We start from the raw sequence: 23,353 nt of genomic DNA, 5'->3' as shown, positions 1-23,353 counted from the left end.
AAGTTCGAAACATCAGAGTGAAGACCAATATTTGAGTGTATCCCAGGCCGGTTACAAAGATTGTGGTGCTTCACCCGGTGCAAGGTTACAAATAAAGATGAGAAAAACGTCCTCATTTTGGAGGAGTGCATTTCACTGAACATTCACTTTACTATAATTAATTGTTAAATTTTACCCGCACGCTGTTTATGTTCACATGCCTTTGAATTTTTGCAATGTTTGTCATCTAAAACGTGTCATTTAAGACACCTAAAACGTGTCATTTTAGACAATTTAGTTGTTCAGTTACTCAGTTCAATTTCAACCAAGGTGACCAGTTATTTTAGATTGCTAACCAGTTATTTGTCACAAGTACAGAGGCAGTCAAGAAGTAGGTTTCCTGTTCATTTGCAGGTTATTAAAGTTAATTTTCTGTTTGTTTTGAATGCTTGTAAGGTTAAGTGCCAACGTGGTTTCTTTGTATTTTAAATTGAATTGTGGTATTAAATTCAATAATTCTCTTCTTCCGTATTGGCTCTCTGGTCTTCTTTTTGATGGAGTACCAAGCATCACGTAAACTTTTCAGATAATCTGTTGTCTTTCATATCCAAAAAAATCCCCAAAGATGGAAGTGCTCCATCTACAACATTAAAACTTGTGGGATCTCAAAGGTGAGTTCATACTGTTTGTTAAATCTTCGTACTTTTAACCTTGATGATAAATCATTACAAAATCTTAATGTCTGTGTACTTGCACAACATCCTGGGCTGAAAATCGAGTTTGACTCTGAAGAAAGGGAGGCAAATTCAAAGAAACTTGTTTACTCCTTAAAGGATCTTCAATATCAAACCCTTTATCTGCCATAACACTTTCATGTGCCTCCAGAAAATCCAAAATGCCAGAACAACGAGTTATTTCTTTATCTGATATCAAACTGGTGTAAAAACTGAAAATAAATGTGATGGCCCCACGAGGAGCAATCCTAATTAACATTTTAAAGTAGTGCTAGAAACATGTAAACCAAAAGGCTAGGCAAGTTCCAGTTCAAATAAACCAAGCTTCCATCAAACAAAAAGTAAAAAAAGCTCATCTATCAGTTGCATCTTGTGTACTCCTGGCCTATTTGTACGTATTCCTGAAGCATACACATCAACCTTTGCTTCTGCTGTTGGTGTAACAAGTTCAAAAGATAGCTTAAAGTGATCATAGGTCGGAAAACCTGTACAACTGTACAATATGCCACCTTGGTTGTATAGTAACAACTGTTACTGTGATCCATAATTCTCCTCAAAGTCCACAGTATTAACTCAAAAACTAATGCATGTATTGAGTTTTCTTTGAAGTATTTCTCTTGTGATTGTGGAGTTCAATTACCTCTTTTAATGTTAATTTTGATAGCAACTTAATCGTCATGGATGTGAACAACATGTGATGAACAACAACATGTGATGAACAACAACATGTGATGAACAACAATAACATTCTCAGGAATAGTGAAGTCTTGGGTGGGTTAGATCACCTACATACTTCTTTGCCTTAAGTGGCATTACTACATTATTATAACAGGAAAAGTAAGGATGACAAAGTATATTTAGTTCTGTATCTTCAAATACATAGTTTTTTGCCCTCTTTGATTGCTAGAACAACTTGTGATCAAAACAACAACAAGTTGTGATCAACAACAACATTTTGAGAAGTGTTGTGACGGTCAGAAAACCCACCTACTTCTTTGCCTTAAGTGGCATTATTAGATTATAGCAAGAGCAACAGTGAGGATGACAAATTTATATTTAGTTCTTTACCTCCATTGTCTTAATTTCTTTGTCCTCTTTGATCGTAAGAATAACTTGTGGTTAACAACAACAATAACTTGCTATCAGCAACAATAACATTCTGAGGAATAGCAAAGTCTTGTGAGGATCAGAAAAGCCGCAAACTTCTTTGCCTAAATGGCATCATTTAATTTTAGCAACAGTGCTCATTTGTCTGGTCACCATTATTATCAGTATCTTGAAAGTTTGTCATCAAGTCCTCCGCTTGTGTCTTGTGCTTGTGTTGAGATTCATTTGACTTTGCGTGTCCCTGTGATTGACAAATGAACAAGCGAAGCTTACCAGCAATGAAGTACAAATGGGCCTTATGAAAAACTTAAGAAATTTTTCCCACAGCTTCTGGGAAATGTTTGTTTCTTAGTGATGAGTGTTGTCCTTGGGCACTGGTTAAGTGTTCCTTTTGCCACTGTTCCCAGAAATTCTGTATCATCTTTTGATGGTATTTCACTCGTCTTGATAAATCATGGTTTGATGCTTGTGGTATGTGCTCTGAATCATCTGAATCATTGGCTATATCTGGCAAAGTTAGAAGACATGCATAAAAGTCTGCATAGGAAAGGAGATGGAGTAAGGGGTGGACCATCATTAATATCTGTATACGTAAAAGTGAGTGGGGGACTGTTGAGTGTAGCCTCAACCTCAGTTAGTTTGGTTTTTAATTCTATAAAATTCAGAGAAGTGTTTCTGATAGCTTTTTTTAGTCTTCATTTGACTAATCCAATCAATTTTTCATAACAGCCACCCCACCAGGGAGCTCATTCTGTAATGAACTTCCACTTTCTCTGGTGGTAAGCAAGAAACCTTTGGGGTTCTGTTGTGTTTAGTATTTGGTTTTGGGGGGTATTGAGCTCTTGGGAACCTTTCTGGAATGTCTTGGCATTGTCTGATATGATGTATTCTGGAATTCCTCTTTTGCATACAAATTGCCTGAAGGCCCTCACAAACAAGCTTGCAGTTTGATCTTCTACTATCTCAAGATGTATCGCTTGTAGTGCTGTGCAGGTAAAGAGGCAGATGTATACTTTGACAACTTCTTTTTTGTCGCTCTGGGTGTATAATGGGTATATATTGTATTTGTTGATGAGTTCTGGATCTTTTTTCTGTAGAGCATGTAGAAGGTTGTTTAAACGCTTTTTTGCCATTGTAAAATTTGTGGGTAGGTTTTGCTTGACGTCCCTCCATGGGAGTCTTACATTGTATCTGCTTGTGTCTTGATTGAATATGATGGTATCTTGAAAGTGTTTCTGGGTATCAGTTGTGTTGTTTTCATCTAATTCTTCAGGAAATTTACTTACTTCCTAGAACTTCTTGAGTATTTCGTTTAGATTGTTGTCTGTTAATGGTCCTGTATTTACAATTTGACACAATGTGCTGAACATTTTATCTGTTATTAGGTTGGGTGTTGGTCCTGAAAGGAGCCATCCAAATTTATAGCCATCAAACATTCATCTCTTGATTTCTTGGTTTCCTGGTATGAATTGGGCTTAGTAGTCATTTCCTGTGATGATGTCTATGTTGTGATTGATTTTCTCTTCTACAGAATTAGCAACACTGAGGGCCTTAAATTCAGGGGGGAGTTCCGTAAGTTGTATGGGGTTTGAAAGTGGTGTGCAGATTATTGGCTGAGTAAAGCCATTATCTTAATGTTCTCATTTACCATGTTTAAAGTCAATGTTACCACCTCCTACGTCTTTTTAGTACTTTTGGTTGTTCCAAAAGTGGTTATGTCTATTGTCTTATTCTGGATTGGGTTTAATTGCAGTTTATTTCTCAAGTCTTGTGTAATAAATGTTTTCTGTGATCCTGTATCGATGAGGATGCGTGCTTGATGTCATGTTGTAGAGCCGCTTGCTGTAATGATGGCAGTTTGCAGTAGCACATTTGTGTGAGTGGTAGCCATAGTTGCTAGAGTTGTTGATGTAGGCCAAATGTCTTAGGGTTTTGTGTTGAGTTTTCTTGTTTTTCAGTCGGTTTTTTGTTTGAATCTTGACTTGGTTGGCATGGTTCACAAATTGAAGTATGGTGTTTTAATCTGCAATTAAGGCATCTTCCTCTTGAGTGGCATTGGTATTTTGTGCGGCCTGAGCGGAGGCAATTGAAACATCTCTTTTGTTGATTTAGTTTCATTTTCCTCTGTTTTATTGTTTTCACTATATCACAGTTGTTGTGGCTGTGTTTATTGTCACAGTATATGCATGGTTTTAAATCCGGTTATTCATAGATGTTGAGAGGTTTTTGTAGAGTAAAGTGCCAGCAGTAGATACAAGAATGTTGTCTGTAGCCGACACTGATGGAGTGGTATCCTGAGCTAATTGGCCATACTATACTGCAGGTCATTTAATGAACTAAATGCTGTTGGGTTAGCCCTGAAAATTATGCATTATGCATAACACTCAGAGCTGTACTAGGTCTTGCCCAACTCTTCCGCTTTTTTAGTGCTTAGGACAGTAACCTGCAGATATAGATGGTATATGCTCTGCCTTTTACCATTTGTTTAATCTTAGCCTTTGCAATTACTTTTTTTATTCATATCACTACAATGTTTGCACAAGTAGCGTTAACGTTAAGATAAATTTCATCTTTATTAATGTTAATCACACAATCATATTGTACTTACAACTCCTCATCTTTGCAGCAGACACCCAAGTGCTATCTGACATGAGTTACTGGAATCTCAAGGCTACAGTGAATACAAGCAACCTTTGGAACATCCCTAGAATCCTTTTTGACAAACACATTACATGTAGTAGTCAAGCTGATATGAGATTGTCGCCCACAAAAGTGTTTCAAAAGTTAAAAACAAGTGGCTCTTTTGTCAAGAGAATGAATCCTGTTGCTGTTAAAGCTGTTAAATTAGTTACAAACAGGGTCTTGCAATTCTCATAACATGTAGGAACAATAAGATTACAAAACTCTGGTTTTGGGAGCAAAATATTGCTTGAATTTGAATTCATAAACATATTTGTACATGGCCTGAATTTTGGTATTAGCTACAATTCTTTATTTGAACACTGTTGATAAACAGGTTATCAGGTTCTGCCCTACTGAAAATAGGCAGTCTTACCATCTTTTTTAGCCTTCTTGAACAGTTTCATCTTCTTTCTTCTCTATAATTTCTTCTAGAAGATCTGGCGATACCCCAACTCAGGTTAATTAAGGCCTGGGTCACCCTGCCTTTAACCCATATTTTTCACAAAATTGAGAATAACTTAGCTATTTCGCGAGGGATTTTCCTCATACTTGGCAGAAATGTGTATCACTACCATCTCTTTCGGACTGAATTGTTGCAGCGTAATATGATACTCTCAACAGCCAAAAACAGTTAATTTAGGCGCCAAATTCGTTGGTTGCTTTCTTGAGCAAATTCCCACCACTAAACACAAGGCAAATCAAAATGCAGTTATCGCTATGAATATTTGAAACGTTTTTCATTGTTTTCCCACTTGGAATGGCTGCCAAAAAAAGAGAGATGTGCTAGGCAGATTAAATCAAGTTTTGTCTCTGCGAAGCTGCTTCCTCTATCATGGTTTTCGCCCAAAAACATCTTAGCCTTTACCTGGTTCCAACCGCTTTCAACGAAAGTAATCCCACAGGTTCCTATTTATTTGGAAAAAAGACAAATTAAAACTGTTTAAGAGGTGGGAATTTTGAAAACTCGCAGACACGTATTCAACTTAGTGCTCCGCCATTTTGACACGCGAGTGTTCAGATGCAATAATTTAACGGCTGATACACTACCACATACTACTTGGAGCAATCTTAGAAGTAATACAGGCAAACTTTGTATACTTTTGATGATCTTTATTTCTTTTTCTCGTTTTCTGAGGTCGATTGCATCTCTGTAAATCCAGAGTTAGATCGCCTTTGACAATTATAATAAAACATAAGAATTTCTTGTGTTTGAACCAGCTTCTCGTCTCTTAACTTGCAAATTTGGGCGGTAAGAATAAAGAACGTTTGTAATTTTATCCCAAGTAGTACCATATAACGAGACTGAATTACAATTTTGGAGCAAAACTTGAAAGTTATCGCGAGATACGCACACTGATTCCTTGAAGCTCTTCAAGGTTTTGTTCCCTAACAATGGTACCACTCGATAACGAGCTAAGTGTATTCGTGTGAAACGAAAATGTTTGTCATTTTTTAATTGTGGATTTGCAAGAGTTGCTGTAAAGGAGAGCTTTCATGAGGTTGGAAGTGCTTCGGTTAAAACTGACCCTAGTGTAAATTGGAAGAACTATCTTGCAGCGGTTGAGGGTGACAGTCAAGAAGTCTTTGCGGTCGAATGTTCCACCTACGTCAAGAAATCCAAAGCAATTTGCAGCTCTTTCCAAAAGATGAACTCAAAAGCCAGGGCCCAGTACCAAGACACGTTTTCGATGGTAAACTGGAAAGCTCTTAATACAGTGCAGAAGAAACAGCACACACTGTCAAATTGTGTAGGTTGTCAAGGGCACTATTATGCCATCCATAATATTTTCCCCAGGAGAGAAACTTTCAAAACCCGAAAACTTTTAAAAGAGGTCCTTATTGAAAGTGGGGTGAAGACACAAAGTAAAGTGAAACCAACGCAAAAAGTCATTAAAACTGCTGTAAAACACATTTATTCAAAAGTGAATGTTCACTTTGAGAAAATATTTAAAGTAAGCTTTGCTGAAGCACAAACAAAAGTGAAGAAACTTCAGCTCCAAAAAAAGAAAGACGCAGTTGAGAAAAAGCGGCAGCGTTGAGAGAGAGCACACCAAGAAAAAAGTAAAATCCAATGCTAATGTCTAATCCACCTGGAGGAGGAGTAATGTTTCTAATAACTTTGTAGTAATTTGCATGCCAGACAATGAGATCAACAATTTTCACCTTTACTTGTGTTGCAATCTAGCATTTATTTAAGCACACTCTCTATATTTGCCTTCATTTTCCAGTTTTTTAAAAGGAATGCAAGTACCAAATATTCCACTGTAAACTTGGAAAATTAAACGAGACTTACCTGTAAGTTGAAGTTTGATTGAGATTCTATCACATGACCAAGGAGGCAGGAGATCACATGAGATAGCACAGCGCATGCGTCAAGTCATTGTTTTAAAGCCAGTGGTTGTGTCAGATATAATCCAGATTCCCATATTACACATAATAATAACAGGGATGGGATCTCATAGCTGACAGGGTGGGCATGTGATCTCCTGCCTCCTTGGTCATGTGATAGAATCTCAATCAAACTTCAACTTACAGGTAAGTCTCGTTTAATTTTCCAATTCTATCACATGACCGGAGGCATGGAGAGCCCATGAGACTTCAAAGCTCTGACACAGCCATCTAAATATGTCACATAAAGCAATTGCATACCAATTGTAAATATATTTAAATATGAATGTTATTGATGTTCAACCAATAAAAAATTGGTTAGCTAATTTGTGTAATGGATATCATATCAATAAAGTATATCAATATATCCATCAGAGATTTCACTCATGCTGCAGAGCGTATAGTGTCATTACATCTTGACATAAGAACAATAACATTTTCAAGTATAAGTGAAAGTATAACTTTCAAAGATAAGTGAATCTAAGACAAAACTGCTTCTGCTAGTGTTGCTCCTCTTGAGCCTAGCACTGGTTTATGGTAATATTTCTGGAATGTTTCTGCTGATTCCCAACCAATCGTGTTCAGTATGATATCTAGAGGGATTTCTTTTTGATGGGCCTTTGTTGCTGAGGCAGCTCTTGTACTGTGTTAAGTAAACATTTTTGTGTCTATGCCAGAGTTTGTTAAAACCTGCTTAGTCCACCTAGAAATCGTGACTCTTGAAATAGCCTTGTTAGGCTTTATGAAACTTATGAACAGTTTGTTTTCTCCATTCCGTAGTGTTTCTGTCTCCTTTATATAAGCTTTCAGAGTCGTGAGCGGACATATTCTACTGTCAGGAGTAAATTCGGTAATCGTTACGGCAGCTGCTGCCTTGTTGGGTCTGCTTGTCTTAGTGTGTTCCTCTAGTGACAGATAGGCAGTCTGGGATGTCAATTGTATTCCATTTAATGATAGTAGGTGGATGAATTGCCCTCGTTGGCCAGTTACTAGCAGAAGTAACATGACTGTTTTTTGTGTGAGTTCCTTCAGAGATAGCTTCTCTAACGGATACAATGTTTTAAGGTAATCCAGGACTTGTGAGACATCCCATATTTGATTGTACTTTGGCTTTGGTTTGATTAACTCGTAAATACCTTTCATAAAACGTGTGACCAGTGGGTGAGTTCCAAAGTTATCACAGTTATCAAGGTTTAGAATGGATGTTAAGGCAGATCGTGCTGTATTAATGCTGGAGTAACTCAATCCCTGGCTATGTAATGCCATCAAGAACTCCACAGCCTTGCTTATCTTTGGTGAACTGTAATCAATTGTCCTCTTACTACAAAACTCCAGCCATTTATTGAGGTACATTGAATATTGTTTCTTGGTGCCCGGCCTCCATGAGGCCATGAGGACTTCAATGACCTCTTTAGAAACGTTGTATTGTCTGAAAGAGTTCCGGATAGCGGACATACCATTAAGTGGAGTTTCTGGTGTAATGGGTGCAGTCTGTTGTGTGTTGTGTGCTGAAGTAGTTTGGGAGATGGTTGGCAGATCCAGGGTTGGCTGTACAGTAACTGTAGAACCAGGGGGAACCATGTTTGTGTGGGCCACACTGGTACAATCAATATGCCTTTCCCTTTGTCCTGTTGAATTTTCTGTAGGCATCGTGGGATTAAACTGAAAGGTGGAAATGCATAGAAATTAAATTTACTCCAATCAATGGAGAACGCATCCACAAAGGCACTGCCTGGGTCTGGTTGCCAGGAGCAGTATTGTGTAAGTTGTGAGGTTAGTCTAGATGCAAATAAGTCCATGTTAAGCTCTGGGAACTCTGTTAAAATCTCTGTGAACACATTCCTGTTCAACATCCACTCATGCTTGTCTGAAAAAGAGCGGGATTTAAAATCTGCATCCACATTCAACTTCCCCGCAATGTGGACTGCAGAGACCCAGATATTCCGGTGGATACACCACTCCCACAACTCAATTGCAAGGGTGTTTAGTACAGGGGATTTGGATCCTCCCATGTTGTTAATATATGACACCGCTGTTGTATTGTCTATTTGGATTTGAACATGAGTTTTATAAGCTTGGCTACAAAATGATTTTAGTGCAAAAAATGCTGCTTTAAGCTCTAAGATGTTTATGTGATCCATGGCCTCATTGGTATTCCACCTGCCACCTATTTGCTGGTCACCATACACTGCCCGCCACCCTTTGTTTGAAGCATCTGTTTGTAGCTGAATGTTTGCTTTAAGGGGTTGAATATTTTTACAAGCAACTGGCATGTTTGAAATCCACCAGTCAAGTTCGATCATCGATCGGGGGGACAGTTTCATGTGAGCATTATAATTTCCCTTGCTACAAATGAGAGCATTCGTTTTGTCATACTCTAATGACCGATAATAGAGTTGTCCAAACTGTGTTCCAGGAAAGTTAGACACCAGTATGCCTATTACTTCCGCTACCTCTGAAATTAATGGGTTTTGCTTCGCTTTTAGCTTTTTGCATGATTTCAGTGTTTTAAGAACTTTCTGTTCTTTTGGTGAGACAGTCATGCTGCCTGAGTCTAAATTAAATCCTAGGAAGGTCAGGCAACAAACGTTTAGGCTTACCTGATTCAATGGCTTGTTATTTTGTGGTTCATTGGTTACTTGGTTATGCCCTCCTTTTTCCCTTTCATCGGCGGAGAGCGGCTTTTCGATAAAAAATTATTATTATCGGTGTAGCGAGCTCTTGAGTAAGCGTAGGGAGCAAAGCGTCGGTTTTGGTTTGCGGAGTAATGGTTTGTAAATGTAGATTTCCGGCCACGTGAGCTACTGTGTGACGCCGGTCTTACTTTCTTCGTTAACTTATTGGCGTCTGAGATATCTTTTGTCAGCGTAGACAAATCGCCAAATAAGAATTCGGACGATGATGGGACTGTTGTGGCATTGCATAAAGCGGCATAGTCCCTGTGCAGATCTTTCTTCATCGACTGGCGTCTAGTGCTATTCATATCATGCAGGCAATTCATTGCCAAAGCAATGCCGTCGGTGAGAGTGGTCAAGAGCTCTTTGTTGTCTGATTGGTTTTGTTTCAGAACAATATCCGTCGCTTTAGTAATAGCGACAACAGCTGCCACAAGTGAATTTTGTGACTTTTGATGTTTCGAGTCCTGTGTGCGGACTTGTGCTGGGAGCTGACTCCAAATGAGTGGATTTACTTGTGGCGTTTGAAGCCCCTCGATGTTCGCAGGCTTAGGATATTGATCCACCTTTGCGTGGGTCTTTTCGTCTGGAATTTTGTCTCTGAGGAGACTATTCACAATGTTAGCCAGTTCCCCATCCACAGCGCTCCCAGTTTTCTCACTCAGATCGAGATCTTGAGCTATATCATGAAGAGCACTAGGGCTCTTTGATTTGTTGTTTCCCGCCTCGCGGGCTTTGGTCAACTCGCTGACCTTTGTATCGAGAGAAACAATTGATTCTTTGTCAGCATCTCCGTGCTCCAGTTCGCCCTCTTCGTAGTCGAGGTCCTCGTCTTCAGGGTTAACGGGCTCGCTCAGCTGATCCATTCGTCGGTTTATTGCTTTCATTTCTTGGACTACCGACTGGACCATGCTGGCCAAAGCGTTCATCGTTGGCGACTCGCCGGACTCGTTGGGGACGTCGCGAGATGCTCCTTCAAGTTCTGTCATGTTTCGAGTTCTAACCTTGTTAGAGCTACGTATTTGTGATGTAAGACCAACTACGTTGGTTCTTAAAGGTTCAAGTGATCTAACTACATTAGATTCAGCTTGTTCCAGTTGTTTTCTTCTTATTCTTTAGAAATCGACTTGCTTGATGCAACGCACGTGTGCAATGACTTGACGCATGCGCTGTGCTATCTCATGGGCTCTCCATGCCTCCGGTCATGTGATAGAATTAATCAGTCATACTGAACTTCTTCCAACCAATGGAGAGAATATAATACTGGGAGAAGGATCCTATGGTCGATGCCTTCTGAGACAGTACACACAATTTGATATAAAGGTTGTGGAAAAACAGTCTCTGATGCAGGACACCACAAAGATAATGAAGGAGGCCCACATTATGCAGGCCTTCCCACATAAAAATATCCCAACCATAATAGGTGTGCAGCTTCAAAAGCAGCCCATTTCCTTAATAATGTAGTTTAAAGGGGAAGACAATACGTCTGTGTGACCTTAGTGAAGTCACAGGATAGCGATTGACCAGGAGCATAAAACAAACGCACAAACAACAGACGTATAACAAAGTTTTCCAACCAACTTACAAATTTATTCTTACGATAATCGACGGTAGCGAAGATACGTAGCGATGGCTTTAAAGCACAACAATAGCGGGACACAATTTGACGTGGTGTGGTTCAAACTAAAAGGAAATTAAAAATAAACCTATGTAACTTACATTGCACCGTATATCGATTGTGCATAACGACAATGAAATCAACTAAGCCTTTATCTAATAGAAACCGATGTAAACAGAGTAACAAAATCATGCGACAGTTATAACAAGTAAAAAAGACTTACTTTGGTTTAGCTCCTAGCTTGATAGCATATAACCCAATGATAGCGTCAATAGCGAGATAGCTTGCTCTTAAATAGCGAAGATGTAAACTCGTTGTACCACGATAGCATGTGACTTTCGCAAGAAACCCGTAACCTGATAAGTACACGTGTAATATAATAGCTACGGCTACTGGAAAACGTGATCAAATGTTAACACTACAACTTTACGTAATCAATCGAGTTAATCATAAACGATAAAATAAAAGGATATAAAAATAGAACGTTTCGAAACTAACAATCTGTAACAATAAGCAAACTATTGTCTTGTCAGAAAAACAGTGCAACAATACAGAATGTGCAAAGCTCACTCATAACAAATGACTGGTTAATTATTTCACATGATTTGACAGAAGCCCTTTCGCATATTCACACAAAAGGCTTTCTTCATTGTGATTTGAAGGCTAAGAATGTTCTTGTGAGTAACAAACATGGCTACATCATCGATTTTGGAAAAGCATGTGACAGCTCCTTTCCTCCTGCAAAGAAGTACAGCATCTGTTATCTTCATATTGCTCCTGAGGTTCTTAATGGTTCTCCCTGTAGCAAAGCCAGTGATATTTTTCCCTTGGTAAAATTCTGTTCAAAGTAGGTGTTAAGCAAAACATTCCACTTTTGGTTTCCATGGCTCAAGAATGTTTGGATGACAGTCCTATAAGAAGACCAACAACAACAGGCATTATGGCAACACTGGCTTCCATAATATCTCACTGAATACCATAAGCTTAAGCAGGGGTTTCACGGTCCTGACACTGGGCAAATTGACTGGCTGGGAACATAATTTTTCCTGCATGTTTTGACTGACATAAATCAGAATCAAAACATATTTTGCCTGCTTCCTTGTACATTTCCCATCACCTCAAAATCTTAATGAAACCTCTGCTTAACCCTTTCACCACCAGTCGTTTTTTGCAGAAAACAGCCCTGAACACCAGATGTTTTTGGTACTGTTTGCCGAGATTACGTACATTACTTTAATTGCAATTTTCATGGAGAAGGAAGCATTTTTGCAAAAAAGAACCCCATATGATTTTATTTGTTATAAAATTCTCTTTCAGGTAATTCTATTTACATTTTTAAAGGATGAAAACTGACTGAACATGAACCTCTCAAAGTTGAGATAACCTACGATTTTGAAAAAAAAAACATATGGTCCTTCTTGAAATGTGTACAAACCCACCAAAATTTGTCCAACAATATTCTAAAATGAAAAAATGCTTTTCATAGGACAACCTTAGATGAAAAAAGCAATTTATCTTACAACAAAAGTCATATTTTTACACTAAAACTCACCCGACTTCATTTGCAAAAAAGTCATGTTGTCATTGCGCAACATCTTTTGAGTAAAAAAACTTTAAATTTACCCATTGATTTGTGAGTTTTTACTAGCACTTAGAAATAGTTTTTGTCTCTGTAACAAATGAATTCTGAAATAAAACCTGTTCTTCTATTGAGTTACTGATGTAGTGCCTCTCATTTATTGTCCCTAGCTAGCAAAGTTTTCTTTAGTATGGTAGTCATAGAAGCAATTTGATCCTCCTTCTCCAATGCACAGGTAAACATTGCACTGGCTGCACTTGAAAGTTGTCTTGTGTCTTGGAGAAGGGTTGTCAGGATTTGCTTTCTTTGAAGAGAAGTGCTTTCTTTCACAGACCACACAACGATGATTCTTGCCCTCCCCTTTGAAGGGAAAATGGATTCCAACATTACTGAGACGTTCAGGCACTGGTGTGTCTACAATCCTCTTTCTTTTGTTAGAGGCAGTTGATTTGTGTTGCTGTGGGAAGTTGCCAACCAACTGCACACAAAGGTCTTCCTTGAAAGACAATAGATCCCTTTTCCTTCTTCCTCTTGGAGTTTCTGGGCGCTTGAACCCCTCAAGAATGTAAGCATTGTAAATGCTTAGAAGGACCATCTTCAGGAAAATGCGAAGGTACCACCTCTTCTGTTTCTTTGACTTATTGACTGCTGTCATTTGGTCTGAGAGATCGACTCCTCCCATAAAGTTATTGTAGGACTTGACAATTCCTGGCCTGTAAATCTTCTTGGTAACCCAGCGTCCTCGTTGCTTGACCCTTCTACACACCACGTCACTTTCATTTCTGACTTCTTCTGATTCAGCCCCAGAGTTGTCATCTTCGACCCAATCTGGTACCACTGGTGGGGAATGTATTGTAGTTAGAAAATAGACATCTTTTTTGTCTTTCCACCTCAAAGCTGTCATTCCTTGTTCCTTTGCAGTAAGCCATGCCACTTCTCCTCGTTTCCTGAGAACAGCTCTTTTCAATTGTTCATGCGGGTAGCCCTTGCGAGGTCTTGCTGTCCCAGCAGCAATAATTCCCCTTGTCCTCAACAAAAGGAAAAGAATTGGGCTGGTGTAAAAATTGTCAACATAAAGGTGATGGTTTGTATTGTGCAAATCTGCAACCAAATCCATGACAATCTTACCGGTCTTTCCGATGTTACCAGCCTCTCTGTCGTCCTTCCCAGCATAGATAGAGAAATTCTTGCAATAGCCAGTCTTGGAATCACAGAGTTCAAAGAATTTCACTCCAAATTTGATTGGCTTATCTGGCATTCTCACCTTTATGGCTAACCTCCCTTTGAAAGGAACCATAGCTTCATCAATGGAGATTTCACGGGAGCAGTTAAAAATTTCCTTGAATTTCTGAACAATATCATGATAAATACCTCTCACTTTATATAAGGGGTCTTGGTTTTTCTTCTTCTGTTTGTTCGTGGTCTGGGTCGCAGAAGAATATGTACGATTTTAACTGGAAGAAACGTTTTCGAGATCGCAAAATGTTTTTCACTCCTGGAATGTGAAATAGCCTTGCTTCTGCAGATGACAGGAAGTAGCGTTCGTCGCGTGGGACAACAATAATGTCATTCGAAATGATCAACATTGCAATAAATGCCTTTAACTCTTCGGATGTGGCAGGTTGCCAATTTGGTACTTCTTTCTTCTGAGCATTCTTGTTTGTAAATTCCACAATTTTACCGATGATTTCCTCGGTGAAAAACAACGAGAAAAAGTCAAAAGCCTTACCAGTATCAGGTGAGTTTATTGTCGGACCAGGTGTTAACGTGAACGGTTGCATGTCTACATCGAAGCGCTGGTTCTCCCACTTCATGTTTTCGGGCAAATCGAAATTAAAACCAGCGAAATCCTCTTCTTCTTCATCGCTATCGAACAGCTCTTCAAGGACATCGTCATCTTGGAAAGAATATTCGCTTGAAGATGATAAATCTGATCCAGAATTGTCGCTCTCGTCACCCGAAGACATTTAAAAATGGCGAAGTTTGAATTTTTATCTCGTTGAACTTTCAAAACAAAATATCTCGAAAACTTTGTATGAAACCGCGTGGTGATAAAAACACGATTGCATTACTCAAACCCTCCCTCGGAAAATGGCAATATCTGGGCCCCCCAATTGCTAAAAAAGCCTGGTTACAGAGCGGTAATGTATGTAAATTTATTTGGCCGCTAAAGGGGCCACGAGTGTTGCAGTACCTTTTTGTCAGTGGCCTCTAAAGAGGCCACCGGTGGTGAAAGGGTTAAGAAAGTAATAATTAACACTCTAATCAGGTAAAGTGACCCTTGCCATGTCACAGCAGGAGTCTTTCTTAGGCTTTGCAAGGTTAAAATTACAATGTATGTGCGTGTCTTTAGCAAGTTTATGTGTGTCCTTGGTCTAAACTAATTTTGTACTTCTGCTTTACGAATTGTGAATGAATGTTAGAGGAACATTTTTAATAATGCACCGATAAGGTGCTCTAGGGTCCATCAGGTACAAATTACTTCATAGGTCATACTCATGTCTATAATTTTACATCGCTGCTAGATAACATACATGTATCGATTTATTTCCCAATTCCTGCCAATTATTGATTTATGAAATTGAATTTAGACTAGCAACTGGCAGATCGGTAATTGTGAAGAAGAGCTCTCCAAAAAACCTGTCGGCCGACTGTCAGTCAACTGTCAGCCGACAGGTTACCGACAGTCTACCGACAGCTAACCAACAGGTTACCGACAGGTTAAGAAAAAAGAAAAATTGTGTTAAATACGAACAGTTAACTTGACATAACAATCCGTAATGGTGATGTATGACTCGACAGACTTCACCTACTTACCGATCGACGGCAAAGTTGAAAGTATGTAAAGAAACGTTTCTTCCAAAATGTTGTTATCAGATGCGTATAGGATATATCACTTGCGTAACTTACAACAGACAATCTAGGAATCGCATTGGAAGATAATTTAATCGAAAACTCGGCCAAAAACTCTGATAACCATAAGCTACGTATCAATACAAACACTTTCGTTCAAATCGCTCAACAATGCAACGGTACCTCTTATGGTATGTTATGTATGTATCAATGATGTTTACCTTGTGCATTTGTGTTGCTAACATCGTCCTCTATCTTGCAGGTTTGGGATGAATTGCTATTTCCAATTTCAAGTTTAATAAATGATACAACTATGAATCTTTTTACTCGTTATGTTAAGTAATAAATTACTGTACGCAACAATTCGATAATTAGACTTGGATGCGTGATGCGATAATTGATTTAGGCGCACGCCGCTAAAATCACGATTCTATGAGTGAAGTATCTTGTATATTTCACCACTCACAAAACGGCTCCTTTAGGAGCCACCAAATCTTGAAAGTCAATTGTCAACGTATTACACATGTTGGATGTTGTATCAAGCGAAAACCGAGAGGAAACATTAAGGTTTTGTGTTAACGTTTCACGGACAAGCTACCGACAGGTTACCAACACATTACCAACAGTCGGCCGACTGTCGGTCCACTGTCGGCCGACAGGTAGCCTATATTTCGGGCAAAACCTGTCGGCCGTCTGTCGGCCGACAGACGACCGACACTCGGCCGACAGATTTTTTTGGGAGCTCTTCTTCACAATTACAGTTTTAACTAGTTAGGCCACCATAGCCTTCTAACAGGAATATTGACTTGGAAAAGCAAGAAAAAAGCAAGAAATACAATTTTAAAATTTTCCATTCTGACTTTGTAACAAGGCCAACCTATCCTGCTCTTAAGATGGCACATCTTTAATGAGTAGGGCTGAGATGACACATCTTATACTAGTTTGTGTTTGCTCTTGTCACACAAAAAAACAGTGCCCCACTTGGGGTAACAGTAAGCACTGGTAATTAATCATGTCTTATCAACAAAGAGAGAGGGCTATGGTCAGAATCATATGCATGTATCAGAACTTTTGCGATGCACTTGAATTAAAAGATACTCCACTGGTGTAGTGGGTAGAATATTTACATTCAAATAGACACATATATCAATTACATGTCCATCATTGATAATGATTGTTGCAATTATTACCGGTCAAAACTTAAAAACTAAACTGTTGACTATTATTAAAACTGATATAACATGATTTAAAAACCAAAAAAATACCTCATAAAGAACACCATGAACATTCTTGTAATAAATTAGTTGTGTGGAATAACTGGAAGGACCTTTCCAAGAAAACAAATCGGGATAACAGTAAATAAAACTGGTTTTAATCAAGTAGATTCCCTTTGGAATCTGCAAGGGCTGGCTGGTTTTCTGTGTGAGTAATTAAAATTATTATTATTATATATTTAAAGCAATTCATTGAGTGACCTCAGAATAAACTAACACACATTAGTAGAGCTTTTTTCTCTTAGTTTTCAAGGAAAATTTATGACAAGACAATCTGCATCTTACATGTCAGCAATTAAACTTACCTAACAACTGCTTTGGGGGATTACTTTTGTAAGTAAATTCATGTGCTTCTTGGAAAAACTGTTTCCAAAGCATTCAAAAGCCTAAATTTTGATAAACACCATAAGTTTACACATTATGATATGATAGAGGATTTATCAAACTACATGTAATTTCAAAATTGAATGGTATATCCAGAATGAAACTTTTTTCTATGCATTTGTTACAAAACATAGTACTTTTTCTATGCATAAGTTACAAACATTGTAAAATGCTATTAAGCTCTAGAAACGAGTGCTATATTATAAATTCATGTTGCATTGTATTTGCAGTGAAGTCAATGAACGTGTTGAGGGCGGTGTTTAGAAGTCTTCGTAGGTTCGAAAGGGTTCTCTTTCTCCATTTTTTGAGGAAATGAAGATAGCTAAGAAAATTTTATTACCTTTTGATGTCTTCCTCTAGATGGTCGAATTCACCAGCAAAGATGGGAAAAACCAATGCAAAGCCGACACTTCAAAATGGCGGATGCCGTTCACAAACTACGCGATCTTGATTCCAAGTAACTATAGTTACTCGCGCAGTCCACGCGAATTCTGCAAACCTTGCTAGGGGGGCACTGGAGGCGAAAAGCATTTTTGACCCAGGCCTTAATTAACTTGAGAAAGTCTTTTCCTTTAGATTTCTGGCATTAAACATGACCTTCTCTAGATCAGGGTATCTTAGGAAACATGCAATAATCTGTCTGGGTTTTCCATTGGAGGGGTCCCACTTTCCAATCTGATGTACTCTTTGAAATTCTAATCCATCGGCATCTTTCAAACCTAGCTCTGTACCCAAAAAGTCGACCGAAACCTCCCTCGTGTCTTCCTCTGTGCCTATTTCTTGGATTCCCATGCCGCTGATAGACCTCCATATAGACTTTTTTTGTTTTTGAGCTAGTCAAGCTGGGTTTGTAATTCTTGGATTCTCATCTTGAAGGATTCCCTTTCTGCTTTAGTCAAATTCATCCCGTTCTCTATGTCGTTCACAGTCTTCTCCATTTTCTTCTGAAATGTTTCAATATATCCAACCTTGGTTTAACATCCACAGATTTAACATGGTTCTCAAGTTCTTCAAGTCTGGAGTCTACTTTTCCAAGTTTGGATTCTACTGTTCCTAGTTTCTCTAATACAAGATCAAGTTTTGGCATAACCTGCTCTGCTATATTGAATGAGGATATCATTTCGTCCAATTTACAGCTACCGTATTTACCCGTGTATAATGCGCGCCTGTGTATAATACGCACCCTAATTTTTGACCTTTTTTCCGAAAAAAAAGATTTCATGACAAATACCAAGAAGTAAAACTTTCATTTTTTCACTTAATTAACAAGAGCTGGGAATTCATCAATAATATGTTTACAACAATTTCTAACTAGTTGCTACTACAAATATCGAACGCACCGAGCACCTATTTACAAGCTTTTCTATTCAGTAACAGTCAAACGTTTTATAAATGTTGTAACTTGAAGTCCTTACTAATATACCTAAATTCACAACTTGAATTATTATCATAACAGCCGTTCATAAACATTATTTCTACCCACAGTACTGCTGGTAGCTTGAATATAATTACTGCATTGCAATTGCGTGATTTAAGTAAAATGTTCAGTGTCTTTAAACCGACTCACAGTCCAATTCGAATAGGTTTTCGATGACTGAATCCTCAAGTTCATCAGTGGCTGATATGGTTAATGGTTACTTCAAGTCCCAAGATCTTACCTTAAGTCTTATGGTGATCGAAGATTTTCTATTGCAGGACCTAAATTATGGAACAGTGTACCTGCATCTTTAAGAACTGCTGATTCCTTTCAAAAAACACTTAATGACATATTTAATTTGCCAGAATTTTTTTGATTTGTAAATGTATTTCTATATCTCTAAACATCTAAAAGACATAGCTGAGGTGAAAAAGGCAGGAATACAAATGCAAAAATCATCCAGTGCTACGGGCAGCACACCAAATCAGGGTTATAAGGCCCCAAAGCAAGGGTTCAACAGGCAACGCTTTGTAAAGTCTTATCACAGGGATCATGGGCAATTTGACACACGCAAGACCACTCAACAGAATTTTTTAGCTCACAGCCAGGCACCAAGAAGTGCCTAACACAAACAACAAAACCCAAACCAGAAGGATTAGTAACCGCTAAGGTGAGACCACAACCTATACCTACTGTGAATGCAGATTTATAATCTCACCTGTGTCAGTAACGTACTGGTTTATTCACAAATATCTCCAAATGTTCAAAGTCCGTACGGCCACGGACCACAAAAAATATAACACAGTTGCACAATCCGAGGCACACAGTGAAAACTCACAATCGACACGTTCCTTGTTTACATAAAGGCGATGCGAGTGGTTTTCTGCAAAAAATATAAATGTCCAATGTCTTACATGTTCTTCAAAACGTTTACAAATGTCCACAAATGTCCACTTACCGAACTGTATGGCCTCTCGGTTTAAAATAAACGAAATAAGCTCTATAAACTCCGTATTTAACAACAAATAAATCTGGCACTTGAAAGCACATGGCGAATACAATAAGATTGCTCGCATGGTCACGTGACCGCAAAATTGACAAAATCCTACTCAGGGGAGTCGGGAGTGACACTGGCCCCTAAATGAATACACCGAAATTCATTTACAATGTTCAAACAGCTACCGACTCCTAACTGCCTGAGTTTAAACAGCACTCAGTCATCATGGGATACATTCCAACAGTTCTAAATCAGTCCATCTCTAAAGGAGATAAACTTGTGATTGGCCGAGTGACTATCACACTGCTAGTCTTCAGCTCTCTGCGGCGTCTTCTCTTAACACGAGTCGCCACTGTACAGGCAGTCTTCACTCAAACGGTACGCACATACCCGTCTCTGCTGACAACAACTTCCTCCACACGTGCGATCGGCCACTGGCCACGAGGGTAACTTTCATCTGCCAATAGGACCAAGTCCCCTTCTTTGATGTTTGGCTTAGGCATCTTCCATTTCTGTCTCTCCATAAGGGTTGGCAAGTACTCGCTGGACCATCTCCGCCGGAACACACCAGCCAAATACTGAGCTTGTCTCCATGCACGCTTGCAGTGAAGATCTCCTTTGTCAAACACACCTGGCAGTAAACTGGGCGTTGGGTGCAAATGCAACAAATGGTTGGGGATAATTGGCTGATCATCTAAGGAACTGTCGCTGTTGCATGTTAAGGGACGGCTGTTGACAATGTTGACAGCTTCTGCCATGACAGTAGAAAGGACTTCATCTGTCACCAACTGTTCCTTCAACAAAGCCTTCAACACTCGCTTAGTAGTTTGAATCATCCTCTCCCATGGTCCCCCCATATGGCTCGCGTCTGGTGGATTGAATGTCCACTTGATTTCTTTCTGAGCACAGAAATTACTGATTCTTTGGTTGTTCCAGAGTTGTACAGCTTCTCTCAACTCTTTGTCAGCCTTTGTGAAATTTGTTCCGTTGTCGCTTCGAATCTCCTTGGGGCAACCTCGCATGCTAATAAACCTTCTCAAGGCGTTTATCATAGAATCGGCACTCAGCGAGTGCAAAATCTCGACGTGTACTGCACGTACAGTTAAACATGTAAAGAGGCAGCCGTACCTCTTGACGTGTGATCTTCCCTGTTTCACTTCGATTGGGCCAAAACAATCGATTCCAACATATGAAAAGGGTGGTTCACTTGGAGTCACGCGATCTGCCGGGAGTTCTGCCATGAACTGCTCTGCCAGTTTTGCACTTCTCTTCTGACAGTCAAGGCACTTGCTTAGCACCCGGCGCACTGCAGATCTGCCCTTCAAAATCCAATACTTCTGTCTCAACGACGACAGAACTGACTCTTGGCCCATGTGTCCCACTTTGAAGGGATGATCTCTGATTATTAAATCTGTGATGTGATGCTTGTAGGGAAAAATAACTGGGTGTTTCAACTCGTAAGACAAAGGCGCACGTCCAATACGGCCTCCTACTCTCAGCAATCCATCTTGAACTTGAGGATTTAACTTGCTTATTGAAGCTCCCATCTTTTTCATTAGCCTCTTTACTGACCTTTCATCCGCTCCTGGCTGGAGAGCTGTTACATCAGGGAACTCTTTGCGTTGAACATAGCGCATGATTTCATGCTCTGCCTCGCAAAGCTCGTCAAGTTTGAGGTAATTCCTTCCTTCCGCTAAATCATGTGTGGTTGGGCAACCTTCTCTGAGTTGTAGAAACTTGTTCATAAGATACTGTTTATAGCGCAGCAACCAGGCAATTGCTACCTTGAGCTTCCACCAGGATGAATAGTACAGAATAAGCTTCTCCACGACATCACAACTGACCGCTCTCACATAAACTTGATTCTCCTTTCTGACTTCTGGATCTTCATTCTTGAGGCAAGGGACCTCAATCATCTTTGGCCAGTATTCTCCCCCTTTCCACAAAAACTTAGGACCTGTCAGCCATCGGTTGTTCTTGATCAGAACGTCTAGCTTTAGACCCTTTGATCCATCATCTGCCGGGTTCTCGTCTCTGTTGACATATCGCCATTCTTGGGGAGCAGAACCATCGTGTATAATCGTCAGGCGGTTGGACTCGAAGGTGTGAAATCTCTTGGTTTCACTGTTTATACACTTCAAAACAGAGTTGGAATCTGTCCAGTAAATGACTTTGTTCACGGTCAGATCCAATTCATCACGGATAGCATGGCTGAGTTTCACAGAGATGACTGCTGCAGTCAACTCAAGTCTTGGAAAGGAAATTTCTCTGATTGGAGCTAACCGGGCCTTGCCCATGACGAACGAACAATGGACTCGCCCCTCAACATCTTCAAAACGAAGGTATGCGACCGATGAATAACATTGTCTCGAGGCATCTGAGAACAGGTGTAACTGGGTTTCTTGAACCTTTTCAAATCCTTTGGGTCTGAAACAGCGATCAATCTTTACCTCTTCAAGCTTGCTAAGGTCGTCTAGCCATCTTGACCACTGCACAGTCTCGTTCTCTTCAAGTGGTTCATCCCATCCAATCTTCTTTCTGGTTAACATCTGAAGTAGCAGTTTCGCCTTCATGATGTATGGTGCAATGAACCCAAGTGGATCAAATAAAGAATACACAACAGACACTATGCCACGTCTTGTCACTGGTTTCTTGGAAGACGCACTCATAAGTTTGTCTGAGACCTCCCACACAAATTTGTCATCTTCAATGTCCCACTTCATTCCTAAGGCACTTTGGGTTGGAAGCTGTTCAAGCTCCAAGTTCACAACTGTCTTAGCTCTCTCTGATTCTGGAATAGCAGCTATGACTCTCCTGTCATTACTGCACCAATTTGTTAGATGAAAACCACCTTTGCTGAGCTGCTCACGAACTTTGTTTGCCAGCACAATTGCGTCTGTCACTGTTTCAGTTGACTTCATGAGGTCATCAACATACATGTTCCTGTTGATGACACTTGCAACTTCTGAATTTTGCCCTCCGTCCATCTCTGCAGTTTTCTTCAAACAAAAGTTCACGACACTTGGCGACGACGTCGCTCCAAAATGTGTTTCACCATTCAGTACTCCACTAACTCTGCTGATAGCTCTCCTCCCTCCCACCACAAAAATCTTAATGCATCAGAGTCTCTGGGTTCCACTCTTACTTGATGAAACATTGATTGTATATCGGCTACAAGGCCGACAGTCTCTTGGCGAAAACGGCTCAACACTCCTACAATATGATTAGTTAAGTCGGGGCCCTGCAACAATTGCTGATTCAAAGACGTCTTGGCAAACTGAGCCGCACAATCAAAAACTACTCGGACTTTCTCTGGTTTTAATGGATGCATAACTGGGTGGTGGGGCAAATACCACACTGGTCGGTCTTCTGGGTGTAGCTCATTGGTTGGTACTCTCTCTGCATGGCCCTCTTCAACGTATTCATTCATGGTTGCATTGTACTTGGAAAACAAGTCTTGGTCTTTGAGGAGACGTTTCTTCAGAAGCTCAGCTCAACGCTCGACCATTGACCTGTTATTTGGCAAATAAGGTGGATCATTACGCCACGGCAGCGCTACTTGGTAATGCCCATCAACCATTTTCAACGACTGTTCCATCTTCTCTAGTGCTTTCTTATCCTCAATTGAAAGACTTGCGCTTGAGCTCACAACAGAATCTGCAAAGT

At 39.7% G+C, this 23,353-nt stretch overlaps 3 protein-coding genes, 2 long non-coding RNA genes, 1 other non-coding gene and 1 pseudogene across 6 annotated transcripts in view; 1 reads left to right on the top strand and 6 right to left on the bottom strand.

Moving 5' to 3' along the window:
* LOC149052735 (uncharacterized) overlaps positions 1-5,715 on the top strand; it is a 36,432-nt gene extending 30,717 nt beyond the window's left edge. The window contains exon 5 of the long non-coding RNA XR_016186167.1: positions 4,447-5,715. This is a non-coding gene — a long non-coding RNA (uncharacterized LOC149052735). The remainder of the gene's footprint in view (positions 1-4,446) is intronic.
* A 1,655-nt stretch (positions 5,716-7,370) lies between these two features.
* On the bottom strand, positions 7,371-8,540 carry LOC149052734 (uncharacterized; annotated as a pseudogene).
* Positions 8,541-8,986: 446 nt separating this feature from the next.
* On the bottom strand, positions 8,987-11,668 carry LOC149052733 (uncharacterized). The gene has a single exon (XM_089204342.1). It carries the CDS (start codon positions 10,552-10,554, stop codon positions 9,526-9,528), a length of 1,029 nt encoding a protein of 342 aa, XP_089060468.1. The 5' UTR covers positions 10,555-11,668; the 3' UTR covers positions 8,987-9,525.
* Positions 11,669-17,710: 6,042 nt separating this feature from the next.
* LOC113675651 (uncharacterized) lies at positions 17,711-18,872 on the bottom strand. Its single transcript, XR_016186073.1, has one exon. It is a non-coding gene; the product is annotated as an uncharacterized LOC113675651 (transcript).
* Positions 18,873-19,411: 539 nt separating this feature from the next.
* Positions 19,412-19,743, bottom strand: LOC149052732 (uncharacterized). The gene is made up of 2 exons (XR_016186344.1): positions 19,649-19,743; positions 19,412-19,573 (listed from the first exon to the last, which is right to left on the bottom strand). It is a non-coding gene; the product is annotated as an uncharacterized LOC149052732 (long non-coding RNA).
* Positions 19,744-20,058: 315 nt separating this feature from the next.
* Positions 20,059-22,674, bottom strand: LOC149052731 (uncharacterized). The gene has a single exon (XM_089181623.1). It carries the CDS (start codon positions 22,672-22,674, stop codon positions 20,059-20,061), a length of 2,616 nt encoding a protein of 871 aa, XP_089037749.1.
* A 71-nt stretch (positions 22,675-22,745) lies between these two features.
* On the bottom strand, positions 22,746-23,117 carry LOC149052730 (uncharacterized). Its single transcript, XM_089181617.1, has one exon. The coding sequence runs from the start codon at positions 23,115-23,117 to the stop codon at positions 22,746-22,748; it is 372 nt and encodes a 123-aa protein (XP_089037743.1).
* Positions 23,118-23,353: the final 236 nt, after the last annotated feature.

The sequence above is a fragment of the Pocillopora damicornis genome, chromosome 1, assembly GCF_964200805.1.
Source record: "Pocillopora damicornis chromosome 1, jaPocDami1.2, whole genome shotgun sequence".
Lineage (NCBI taxonomy): Eukaryota > Metazoa > Cnidaria > Anthozoa > Scleractinia > Pocilloporidae > Pocillopora > Pocillopora damicornis.
Note: the sequence above shows the minus strand (reverse complement) of the source record. Positions and strands in the feature narration are given on the sequence as shown.

Excerpts from the sequence above, each read along its gene's own strand:
- LOC149052733 (XM_089204342.1), bottom strand. The coding sequence starts at position 10,554 with ATGACAGAACTTGAAGGAGCATCTCGCGACGTCCCCAACGAGTCCGGC.
- LOC149052731 (XM_089181623.1), bottom strand. The coding sequence starts at position 22,674 with ATGGACGGAGGGCAAAATTCAGAAGTTGCAAGTGTCATCAACAGGAAC.
- LOC149052730 (XM_089181617.1), bottom strand. The coding sequence starts at position 23,117 with ATGAATGAATACGTTGAAGAGGGCCATGCAGAGAGAGTACCAACCAAT.